The sequence below is a fragment of the Tyto alba genome, unplaced genomic scaffold, assembly GCF_018691265.1.
Source record: "Tyto alba isolate M040663 unplaced genomic scaffold, T.alba_DEE_v4.0 Super-Scaffold_19, whole genome shotgun sequence".
NCBI classification, from domain to species: domain Eukaryota; kingdom Metazoa; phylum Chordata; class Aves; order Strigiformes; family Tytonidae; genus Tyto; species Tyto alba.
The window spans coordinates 1,887,105-1,899,938 of NW_024881281.1; the positions used below are offsets into that span (position 1 = coordinate 1,887,105).

General features: G+C 49.8%; 1 protein-coding gene across 19 annotated transcripts in view; it reads left to right on the plus strand.

The window, feature by feature from the left end:
- Positions 1-12,834, plus strand: part of MSI2 (musashi RNA binding protein 2) — a 256,287-nt gene that overhangs the window by 210,176 nt on the left and 33,277 nt on the right. For 16 of the 19 annotated variants that reach the window (XM_042791795.1, XM_042791800.1, XM_042791808.1 and 13 more), the window contains one exon: positions 1,264-1,338. In XM_042791795.1, coding sequence (XP_042647729.1) covers positions 1,264-1,338 — 75 coding nt within the window. Of the gene's footprint in view, positions 1-1,263; positions 1,339-3,458; positions 4,527-5,120; positions 6,585-12,834 lie in introns of those variants that run through there. The other 3 variants (XM_042791810.1, XM_042791812.1, XM_042791813.1) reach the window with 3 other exon arrangements.

A 12,834-nucleotide genomic window follows, 5' to 3' on the forward strand; every position in this document is an offset into this window, starting at 1 on the left:
GATAGGAGACCCCCCCCCAGAAGGACCCTTTGGCTGCTGAACTTGTTCTCGGGGTCCAGCCCAGCTGCTGTCGTCACTGCCGAGATTCCTGCTGACTTCAGGGTGAGAGCAAACTTTTTGTGGTGGTTTCTTGGTCTGGAGAGGTTTTTCCTGGAGACTGGAGGTGGCCGGGCTGACCCGGACAGTCAGCAGGGACGTCACGCAGCATTTACCGCACCGGGATTGCAGGGGGTGGTTCCTGTTTTTAAGAGAACCGAGCAATGCGGTGCCGAGGTTACGATCTGAGGAGATCTCAGCGCACAGGAGAGCTCGTGGCACCGGCCGCCCCAAACAGCCACGGTGGGACCGGAGGGGACAGCTGGCTTGCATAGGTTAAAACGCGGCGGGGCCACGTTGAGGCGCTCGGGTGACGTCCAGCACACACCCAAACCCTCCCGCTGCCCCGAGCGGGACCCCCGCTCGCCCCGAGCCCCCCCCGAGGGCTCTGCCCCTCTTGCCCACACGGCCTTTCGCCCCCCCCCAGCGCCAGGCAGAGTTGCCACTTAACGCATTCACTTAAGCATCTTCATTAACAAAATGATCCCGAGCGGTCTTTTCCTCAAAACTTCCAAAGCTGCCGGAGGTTGGATGCGCTTCTGCGCGTTTCTCAGAAATTGCTTTAGGAAGTGGCTCTCATAGCTGGGTTTTACTTTCCGGAAAAATTAAAAGCTCTTTGACTCTGGCTCATAGCTGTTGCTGCCTCCAACTCTTTGATGTGTTAACTGTTGTCCTTCACACTCCCGGGATAAAGAATTACTACTACCTTAATCTCCAACTGTCAATAGCTCTGAAGCAAAGTACATTCATTGTAAGCTCTCCAAATGTCAGAGCAAACCCGTGTTATGTGTTTAGCCTTAGCATTTGGCATTTACTCTTCCAGCTAACAAGTATGCACAGTCCTTGGGCTCCAGATACCAAAGTGCATGTTAATTACTGGCGTGACAGGTCTCCCGCACAAAGCCGGGCAGGCCGGTGAGCAGGAAGGCTGCCCGGCTCTGGATGCTTCTAGTCAGGATCATAATGAAACCTTTGGGCCGTTTTGCATGAGCGGAAGAAATCTCGGGGTTTAATACCTTCTGTAAAATTAAGTCTCACCCATCCATGTCATTTTGTATTGTATTTAAAAACAAAAAGCCTTTATTAATCTTCAAATTTCTCTCTCTTTCTCTCTCTCTTTTTTTTTTTTTTTTTTTTTTTTTTCTTTAATACATTTCTGTGATCAAGGTTACCCGAATTTTGTTGCAACTTACGGCCGAGGATATCCTGGATTTGCCCCAAGTTACAGCTATCAGTTCCCAGGTACGTACTTTTCATTTGCAGACTTACTTTTTTTTCCCTTCTTTCCTTCTCTTTTTTTTTTTTTTTTTCCTTTTTTTTTAAATCCATAGCTGCAAGCTGAGACAGGCAAGTCTGCAGGGAGCATCTCACACAACAGCAATTTTTTTTTTTTTTTTTTTTTACTACTTTAAAATAGATATTTCTATATACATATTTTAAATACATTCTTACTAACGTGTAAATTGGTACTGGTTATTTGAAAACAAACTTCTGAAATTAAACCATAAAGCAACAGAGGTAGTCTAAGAGCTATTACCCTCCCGTTGATGGGTTTTTCCTTTCATATATATTATAGAGATATACACAGGCACACAGGCACTCAGACTCGCACCCACGTTCCCATGCTATCCTGCGGTAAGTGGCTGTTCATTGCAAGTGCAGTCTTGGGGTGGAAAGTCCAACCTTCCTGTGTTCTGTATCGCTCGCTCTGGTGTCCTTCGCAGAAATAGTTCCTAGCCGTGCGTTGATGCTTCGGTTTGGCTTCGGTTTGGTTCCCCCCCCCCCTTGCCTTGGCGCGGCCGCCGAGCGCCAGGGCGCAGCGGGGATGGCGGAAAGCCCTTTCCCCGTCCCAGCACGTCCACGGGTGGGGCTGAAACCACACGGGACCGTTCCCTTTCCTTCCACCCCGGGGTTTCCCCGGGGGCAGTTCTAAAAGGCTGAAGCGCCGGCTCCCCTATTTATGGCTTGCTGAGGGCTGAAGCCCAACGAGGGAAAACCGGCGTGCTGCGCGTGAAATCCGCGAGCGCGCTGGCGGCGGGCGTCGCGCACGAGCGGTCCCACCGGAAAAAAAAAAAACGTGTTGGGAAACCCACACACCCCCCCACACCCCCCAGCAGTGAGAGACGGGCGGGCGCGGGAGGGCAGCAGCTCCGCGAGGAGGGAAACCAAACACCCGCGGGGGAAGGTCCTTTAGGGTGGGTGAGGATGAGGAGGGTGCTCGGCGTTACCTGCGGCACGCGGGGGCGCGGATGGCACAGGGCGTTGGGATGAAGCAAGGCGTTGGAAGCGTACGGCCGTAAGACAGTGTCCTTGGGATGGTAGCTTCTGTGCAGCTGGTTTTTAGGACTAGTAACAAAGGGAAACGGTGCTGTTAGGGTTTTTTTTGGTTTTTTTTTTTTTTTCAATTTCGATTGACAGATGCGAGGGCTCTATGTAAAGCTCACCTGCCTCTTGCCCACCCGTGCTGCGCCCTCCCAAACCGAGCCAGGCCCGAAACGAGCAGGGTGTCAGGGCGGAGAGCGGAGCTGGCGGGGCGGCGTGCGGGCAGGGGGGTCAGCAGCGGTGGGTGACACGGCGGCGGTGGGTGACACGGTGGCGGTGGGTGATACAGCGGTGGTGGGTGACACGGAGGAGGTGGGTGACACGGCAGCGGTGGGTGACACGGTGGCGGTGGGTGACACGGTGGCAGTGGGTGACATGGCAGTGGTGGGTGACAACGGCAGCGGTGGGTGACACAGTGGCGGTGGGTGACACGGCAGCAGTGGGTGACACGGCGGCGGTGGGTGACACGGTGGCGGTGGGTGACACGGTGGCAGTGGGTGACATGGTGGCGGTGGGTGACACGGCGGGGGTGGGGTGGGTGACATGGTGGCAGTGGGTGACACGGTGGCAGTGGGTGACACGGCAGCAGTGGGTGACACAGTGGCAGTAGATGACACGGCGGCAGTGGGTGACACGGCGGAGGTGGGTGACACAGTGGCAGTAGATGACACGGCAGCAGTGGGTGACACGGCGGCTGCCCCCGGGGTGGCAGGGCTCCGGGCTGGCACCGTGGCCCTTAGTGGGGTGTAAGGAGGAGGCTCCAGAAGGCGTTCGCCTGCTCACACTTTCCTCCCGGATCCTCCCCATTCCTTGTACCAGCTGATTGGTATGAAGACAGCTAAATGAGAGACACTTTTGATAAGTTAAATGATGAAAATCAGCAGAGCTTAGATGACTTTAATTATAAACATGTCTAAAATGAATGTGTCTGCCAGCTGACAGCAGAGGTGCCGCTTGACTCTAGCCCTCATTATATATATTTTTATTAAGGGCCTGGTTTTTCAAAACAAGCCTTCCAGTTATTTGCTAGTGATTTTCAGTCTCTTGCAGAGATTGAATACGCAGAAGAAAATCAAAGTAGATTGTCAACCAGTAAAAAGCAGCGCAGCTGACTGCGGGCACCAGTTGTGCCTTTGGGAGCAGGGCAGCGAGGGGGAGAGATGCTCAGGGTCCTCCGTCGCCTTCCTTGGATTTCCCTGCCTTAAAGCTCTGCCTGTGTTGTTTGCTCCACTCCCCCTCAGGTAATTTATTCCTTAATGGCAATCAGAACCGGTCGTTAGGTGGTTTTTCCTCAGGTGGTTTTTCCTCAGGTGGCTCGGGACTACCGGTCTCTAGAAACACGACCCGTCGGAGCGGGACGGGGCGCGGGAGCCCCCCCCCTGCCCGGAGGAACGGCACGAGGGCTTTGATGCCCAGCAGCATCAAACAGGGGGGGTTCCCCCCCCTCGCCAGAGCCAGGGGTTGGGAAGGAGGAGCTGGGGGGGGCGGGCTGAGAGCCCCCGGGAGCACAGCTCAGGGCGCGAGGGAGCGTTTTGCCCAGCGCCCGCTCCTCCTCCAGACACCCCCCGGGAAGGAAAGGCGCAGGCGGCCTGAGCGACCAGCCGTGGGGGAAGGCGTTTGGTGCATGGTTCCAGCCCCTAGTCCTTCCCCTCCAAAAAGCCTGAACCCCCCCCCACGCCTCCCCACCCCGGCCCTTCCCTTGGCGTGTTTTGCCGCTTGCCAGAGCGGGGCCCGTGGTACAGCTGCGGCTCGGAGCGTGAGGCCGGAGCGCGTGCGGAGGGGAATCGGAAATCTGCTTTTTTTGCCCCGTAAGTTGCCGTGCCCAGGCGCTCGGTGCCGTGACTCGAAAAGACAAAATACTTGGCCGTTTCCTGCAGGAGCATCCCAGGCAGCGTGCCTGAGCGCTTCGCCTGCCGCGGCGGTGCTGCAGCCGCGCCGATGTGGATGTATAAATAAACCCCCAAACATAACGCACCCGACTGTCCCGCTGCGCTCCCGCGGTTCGTGACGGAGGAGACCCGGCGGTGCTTTTCGCTGCGGTACGGTTGTGTCGTGCAGCTTGCTCTCCCGCCCCGGTGCCGGTGCTGCTGGGGGGGGGGGGTGGGGGGGTGGGGGGGTGTGGGAGGGGTGTCCCGGATTTTGGGGGGGGTCCCCAGGGTGTCACTGCAGAGCTGTGCCCGGAGCGGTCACCTCCCCGCAGGGCCCTGCGCCGCCCCGCACAGCCGCCCGGCCTTACTCTGGTTCCTCCTCAGGTCACGCTTAATCACCTATTTACTTTTTTAATTACCCCAAAAAGAAGAAAAAGAGAAAAAAAAAAAAAAAAAAAAAAAAGTGGGGTGCCCATCTGAACTGAACTGTCCTGCTGGTATTTACCGTGGTGCAAGTGAAACGAGGCTACAAGTGTCACGAGCCACCTCTTTGCATTCCCGTTTCTGCGCCGGAGCTGCTGGTAGGGCCCCCGCTCCCCGGGCGAGACGCACACAACCGCTTTGGCGACTGCTCTATCTTCTCCCATCATGTTATTTTTTTCCTCTAGGCCTTTATAACTCAGTACATAGCCTTTTTGGTTTGGTTTGGTTTGGTTTTTATTGCAATCACTCCCTCCTTTCTGTGTTTTTTTTTTTTGTTTTTTTTTTTTTTAATTTCTGGGACTTATCTTTTCAGTTTAATCTATTAATTTCTGTTCTTATTTCACTTTGCAGACTATTTGCCGATTTCACAAGACATAATTTTTATCAACTAGTTCTTAAAGATGCATAACAAATTAATCGGGGTTTACTACAGTGCTAATGAGAGAGACAGAAAAAGCCTGGGTGGTCCATGTTTAATATCAATGTCCACTGAAAAATTGCTGCTCTTACTGGCTGGTTTGATTGACTGGACTTTTTATTTTATTTTTATTTTTATTTTTGTAAAGGCTCCATATCCTCACTGCTTTGAGTTTGCTTCCCCCCCCCGCTTTGTTATGAGTTTTTAATGCCCACTTGGAATGTAACTCACAAGGATTGGGGTTAGGGGCGTTATGAAGGCATGACTTCTCACAAACTTTTTCGAAATAATCTTATCGAGGAAGCAAAAACGATGATCGGGTCTCACGAGCAGCCCCAAAGAGAGAGAGAGATTGGCGCTTTTTACCCGACGTTTGGCGTAGCCCAGATCCGAACGAGGGTGTCGCTCGCATCGTTAGCCCGCCGGGTTTAATTACGCCAAGCGAGCGCAGCGGAACCCACGCGTGCCTTCTCCCGGTCCGTTCGCTTTGGCTCGGTGGCTCTTGCTCGAGCTGCCCTAACCGCGCCAGGGCCGTGCCCCCCCCCCCCCCCCCCCCCGCAAAGGGCTCCGGCGCCCCCCGCGCCCCCCGCCCCAGAGCACGGTCCTGCCGCCACCGGCGACGCTCTCGCACGGGCCCCGCAGCCGCCTCCGCTCCCCGGGCTTTGCTGGTAAATCCCGGGCAAATCGCTGCCGGTTTGGCCAGAGGGACGAGCCCCCCCCCCCCCTGCTCGCTTACGCTGCGTCACGCCTCTTCATCTCCGCCCAAAGCGCAGAAGAGCTGCAAACCCACGCGGTAACGCCTCATTCCATTGGCTTTATTTTTAACAAGACCAGATTCTGGACTTTCGGGTAGAAAGCAAGCGTCATATTTGAATTCTGCTCTTCTTTAAGTGTTTCTGCCCGTTTCATAAGTTTGTGAGAAGTAAACTGCATGCTTACAGTAGAACTGTAATGCATTTTAGTGTTTGTTAATCCACTTGTTTAAAATGTCAGTGTCAAAGGCTCTACAATACACGGCTATGCTGTTCATTTCATTAAAGATGCTTGATGTAATAATTGGTTAGTTTTCTTTTTACTTTTCTGCAGGCAATAGCTTTTTTTAATCTGTATGGCTTCTTATTATTTTGTTTGGGTTTTTTTGCTATGAATTGCTTTGCTTTTGTGAACTTGTCTTAGTGTGCATGATTTGCAAACATTTCAGCTATTGTGAATTTTCTCATTTTTTGTAAATAGTCCATCTGTGCTTTTCTTTTTTTCTTTTTTATGACTTTTTTCCTGTAAGTAACTGAGGTAGAAAATAATAATAATAAATTGTTTACAACGGATATGCTGTGTTGCTGCTCTCTTAGCTTGCAGTTTTAATATTTCGGTTTGGACGCCCCAAATAACCAGTACCAATGACAATTTAATAAAAGAATAAAACAACCATCACTCAACGTGTGTGACCCAGTGTTTGAAGATTCTGCAGATGAACGGTTGCATACGAGGTGTGTTTACAGCAGAAATTAAACCCCCCCAAAAAAGACAACGATGCACTTGTAGTTGCGGGGAGAGGAGTGACTCCGTGCGAAACTTGCGCTATTCCCAGCAGCCTGGGCTTCCACCACCGTGGTCAGCACGGTCCGTGCCAGCGGCCCGGGTGGGTTTAAGCATCAAACCCACGAGCGTATTAGAAACCCCCGTGGCAAACCCTCCAGCACTGACGGGGGAATCTGTCTGTTCGGAAAGGGGGAGGACGGTCGGGGGTCCCGGCGCGCGGTGCGGGGACCCTGCCATCGCCCGCTTCCCTCCGCTCGTCTTTCTCCCATCGTTACCCGGTGTTCAGGGATTGACAGAGTTACTCAGAAAGTACTTACAAAGTACTTAGAAGCCTTCAGCTCAGGAATTTAATTTTTTTTTTTTTTTTTCATTAAGGGTTTGTTTGCTTCTATGTTTGTTAAAGCTGATTAAAACCTTTGTATATGGGGAGAGGTGAGAAAAACAAATATTTTCACAAACTTTTCCGAGCTCAGAGAAATACATTTGCTTACTAATAATGGTCCTCCATAGTCTGCGAAGCCCAGCCGTGGGTCACATTTCCTGCAGTGCTGTGAAAATGCAACACAAGATCTGTTCAGAGTCTAAGCTGATGTTTTTCATTATTAATGAGAGCACTTTAAACCAACTTTCTGTTAATCTGTAGAGCTTAATTTAGTTTCTTTCCTGATACCAGTCACAAACCGTTCACTTGTGGGCCATCGGCGCTGGGCAGGAGGGTGTTCTTGTGTAAATGATATTTGTGATGCTTGCCTGGTAGGTCTGATAGTTATTTTCTGGGTCAGGGAAGGGAGATGGTACCAAAGACAAGAGTAATTATTATAGTAATGACATGCGTAAGGCTTCTTTTCCATAGTGTCTGAGAGAAGGAGGTAAGGAAGTTCCTGTATCTGTTATTTAGGACGCCCAGCAATATTAGGAAGCTCCTGCAGGTCTCACTCTTGGCTGACAAGCTCGTGCGGGGGGAGAGGAGCGCGTTTGCAGGTGCGGCGTCCTGCGGAGCCGGCCCTGCCGCCTGTCGCAAGCCGTGGTGGCACAAGGCGGTGGCCAGAAGGCTCGGGAGGTGCAGCTTTACCGCGCGGAGCCTTGGTAGGATCAGCTCACCCGAAGGAGCGTAAACAACCAAATCCCCAGAAAGGACTTGGCTGTAATTCCGGCGGTCGGTAGCAGCCGGGGTCTGGCTCCCCGCGCGATGGGCACGGTGCCTCAACCCCCCCCCCCCCGCACGAGCACCCAGCCGCCCGCTCGGGTGATGTAAAGCGGCTGGGAAAGTGGAGATGCTGCCTGCGTGTGGCTTCTTCGCCAGCAGGGAGTAGTGAAGCTAGCATTAGTAAGAGTCAACTCTGTAAACCACTCTTTTAAAGCACTGTCACACAAGTCTAAGACTTGTATAACACGTAGAAGCGGCAGCAAAGTTTGTCTGGTCGTGACACTTGAATGATCGAACTTAAGAAAGAAGGAGAAATTGCTGTCAGCTGGCAGCAAAATAGGAGGAGGAAATACAAACTGTACTTTAAATTGTCTGTTCAGCTAGTTGAGCCTTGTAACAGTAAGAGATGTGGAATGAAGCTGGAAATGTTTCTCGCTCCTTTGTCTAACCCTTTCTTAACTGTTTCAAATCTGCTCTAATCACCCCTGCACTGCATGCTTTTTTTCGCCTGGATCACCTTACTGCATCCGCATGGCATACAATGGTTTACAAAATGCATTTGAAACCTGCTAGAACCACCTTCAGACCCCTCCGTTTCAGCCTCCATCAGTGAAAACAAAGACTATAGACTGGACCTGTTTCAAAACTAAGAGTTTGAGTTTCTTTTGCTGGCGGAGGGCGGGCTGAAGAGGGACCAGTCACATTGCAGGTGCATCCCTGGAGCGAGGAGCAGCTGGAACTGCAGTCAGCAAACTGAGAAATTAATATAGCAAAGCCCATAAATTTCCAGCCAGAAGGTACTCCTTCAACTTCTGCTTAGATGATGGTAGCTTTTGTTTTGATGGTAGCTTTTGTTTTGAAAAAATGGTATCTCGAGCTGTTCCCTGAATCCGAGGAGAGCCTGAGCACCTTTGTCTTTTAGGCACAGTTTTTTTCTGAGAAGAGTTGCATTTTTTTGATGTTGCAAGGAATCACATAAGATGCCTTTTTCACTTTCCATTTCCCCCACCCTCTTAAAATAATCTCCTGGATATTCCATTTAAGGTGAGGTTTTCAGGAGGGAAGCTGCTGATCCGTGTCGGTGGTCCAGCTCCCACCAGTGTCCATGGCAGCGGGGTGTGCCCAGTAGACCCCCTGCCTGTCCCCCCTTTCCAGCCCCATCACCGCCGTGCCAGTGGGGCTGCTCTTACGGTTTCCCCAAACCACAGGGCTGGCTAAGGATCAGCCCGCCCAGCTCCTTCGTTAGATTTTTCTCTACTGATACCTTGAATAACTGCTCGAGCAATAAGAACGTCTTGAACATTGAACTGAAATGCTGATTGTCCTATTCTCAGCTGCTCGCTGAGCCACGCATGGAGTTTGAGACAGGCTTTAAAACTTCAGGGTCGTTGTCCTGAAAATGAGGGATCATAAAGGGACAGGGAGGAGAGAAAAGTCAAAATAAAAAAAAAAAAAAAAAACCAACCAACCAACCCAAATAACCCAACAGATCTACCAGTCTCTCGGGAGCTCTTTGCATTTCAGGGTGAATCTGCAGCAACAGAGCTCCCGCGCGATTGTTTCTGCTGCGAACAGGCCACAGCTGCAGCAACTGGGAAATGTAATGAGAATAATTATTCACAAGAGTAAAGAGGCATAACACAAACACACATGTATGGAAGAAAACGTGGATAACCCTATAGAAAGAAGAACGTGGTCTGGTAATGCCAGTTCTGGGAGGAATTCTGTGTGTCCGACTTAGCCGGAGCATGACATCGAGCCTCCTTATGCCTCTGTAGATACAATTTTTAACTGTAAAGCTGTTAAAAATTGGGAGCTGGGGGTTGCAAAGAACTTGAAGAGATTAATCTCCTTAAAGTACGAAAATATTTAAATGTGAATGTTCTTCAATGAGAATAGTAGGATTTCAAGCTGGTAATTAAGTAGCTTCCAAGTCCTCCTTTGCCCAGAAGGTATGCAGAAGGAGTATGTAGTCGCGGCAGAGATGCCCTGAAGGTTTCGGGGCTCAGCATCACTGTCCTCCCCTCTGACCATTTTTATAACGTGGATGATGAGCGACCCAGGGGCAGCTCCTCCAGCCAGGCAGCGGGCCGGGTCTCTCAGCAGAGCACACGGAGGTTGTGAAGAGCTTCCTACCCGCTGATAACCTTGTCCTCTGATTAATTATCTTCTCTTTTACATAGATGCCTCTTCTCTGCGTTGAATTTTTCCAGCTTCAGCCTCCAGACGTGAATTCTTTTTGTGCCTTTGTTCATCGTCGAAGATCTGTCTTTTAATGATACTTACCCAGATAGTTTAGATCATTCATATAAAAATCTAAGCAAGCGGTTTAACCAAATAACTCGTTTTCCACACCATCGAAGCAACTGAAACGAGGCTTGAAGCAAATCAGTGCCACTTTGCTGATCTTTAAATATAAACCTTAATGCGGTCCCATCTAACCTGCCCTTGTTCATTCAGCAGCAGGTGACTGAAATTCAGAGCTTCTGTGCTGCGTGACAGCTTGGGTACAGGGAGTTCACAGGTATTCCTCCCCCTGCAGTGATTGTTTCATTTATACTGACCTTGTTAAAAATCGATAAATGTTTGGCTTTGGGCTTTAAAATGAGGAATGCTTTCATCGGAGCGATCAACTTAGTATTAAACGGAATTACTTGCTTTAGGAAGCGATTTGGTTGAGTTTCTCTTTCCTCCCCATCAGCTGCATTCACTTGAAGCTCATAATCCCGTGTTTCACCAGTTACTAAATCCGGGAGAATCCAAATTACAGATTGGGTTCAAGTGTTGGATGGCGGGAGGTATAGTTTTCATAGGACACGTTTGAGAAGTGTAGGGGATGCCTTGAAGCTGCTGTAGGGTAGAGAAGTTTTTAAGTAGAGTAAATAAACTAAATCAGCTCCCAGTTTTTGCTTCTTGTTTTGCAGCGGGGTTTTTTAATAAATAGTTTTCTTAGAATAATCTGTTTGCCTTTGAGAAGTTTCCCAGTTACCTGTACAGAGAAGTAACTTCGGAAGGGTTATTGCACTTGAAACGACGCAGAATGATTATTTGGAGACAAACAAGGCTTTGTCTCACTGATGCAGAAAGTAATTACTGGGCAAAAGTGCATCATTCTCATTTTAAAAACTGTGGCCTGAGAGTGGTAAACAGCTGAAAAATGGGTCATTTACTGTACATAAAGTGGAAGTGCCAAATTTTAAATTAACTATATTTGGGTTTTATTGTTGTGTTGAAATTCCAAAGCAGAAATATTTGTTCATAATAACATCCATCTGCAAGCACGCATCGGGTGCGGAGCGCATTACGGGTGTCTGACGTTGAGAATTCCACAGAATCTCGCCACGCACCGTCCATTTTAAGCAGCAGATGACTGTGCCTTGAATAACGCAGTGGGCTGCTTAATGAGCTTTCTGTTATGCATGATGTGCTGTATCTGAAGTTCGCTAATTTTCTGACCTGGTGAAACTGATTTTAATAAGCTTGATGTAACGCAGCAGATAAAGACAAAGGGAAACACTGAATGGGGGCTCTCGCAACAAAGGCCTCGGAGCTGGCTTGGAGATGCTAAAAGTGTTAATAGAATTGATGAAAAGCTGAGGGAAGAAATTCCCCGTTTCCACGGAGGTCTGCCCGGCGCTGGCCCGCTTATTTACAGACAAACCAGGGTCACTGGTGGGAAACGCGAGACATTTCAAGCAGGGCTCGTAGCCGCCTCCGCTTCCTGCAGGCTTTGGGGGAGCTTCGGTGGAGTCTTCACTCAAATCCCAGAGAGTTAATTGCCGCTAAACCATGCTGGCGAGTTGTGAATGGTTTGGTAGAATGCCGATCTTTCATCAGTTCTAGATAAAACTTGATTTCTCTGGGTATATGTTCTTCTCTAAATATTGAGCTTTTCGTTGTTAGTCTAAAGCTTGAAATGGTGGCAGTTTTTTACTTTCTCATTCTTGTTTCTTTATAGAAAGGGAGGGGGAGTCCGAGACAGAGAGGCCTGAAAGATGAAGGTTTTAAACATAAAGGGATTGTTTTGGGATGGAGCTTTCCCTTGTGCGTGCTCACCGTTAAAGAATACATTTTTGTCCAGTAAATTGGACCCACGCCTGCCTGCCTTCAAAAAAAAAAAAAAAAAAAAAAAAGCTACCAGGCTCTTCTGCTTCATGGTTTTGAGTCTCTGATACTTTTGAAATGAAGCCTAAAGATCCTACAAAGAGGATAACACTGCCTAATGGAAAGAATAATGCAAGCGAGAACCCATTTGAAATGACAGCTGTGAGCCTCGTGAAGCTTTTCTGTGCTGATCAAAGCTGCCGGTAACGCTGTTTGAAAAGAGGGTATCAGTTTCCCCCCTCTCTTTTTTCCCACTCAACCTGCAGATGATTTTATAGTCCAGGCTTTGCACTTTTTTTCCTGGGAGATCAAGTGAACCTCCTAAGTGACTGGTGTTCAGGTCAGCGCGCTGGGGAGCGCCGGCGGCAAAGTGGTTTGGGGTGGGGCGGGGGGGGGATCGGTCCCCCCGGGCCCTCCGAAACGCCCCGCACGGGGACGCGGTGACTTTGTGAGGCTGAGCCGCCGTGTTCAGCTTTTCTGCCAATGTCTGCAAACGCTCCAAACAATCCGTGAGCAGATTGTGCTTGCTAGGCGCAGTTTTATGGTGGCTTTTATTTTATTCTCCACGCGTGTCCCATAATTTTGGTTATTTTATGAAGTTCAGTGCTGAAGCCGGGTGATGATTTGAGCATCTCGGCCTCTGGTTTTATTCTTGTTTTAAATTCCTGTGCTTACTGCTGAAGTCTAAACGTAGGACCTCGTGTGCCCCAAGTGCTTTAGCCATTAGAAGCAGAGAAAATTCTTTGCATGGTATTTTTTGATGTAAGGACTAATGTCATGATCTTTGTGACTTCTTTTTGGTTTGATTCCTATTGTCTGGCTGTTTGTAGGGGTCAGGGTCTTGTGTCCTTTGGGGA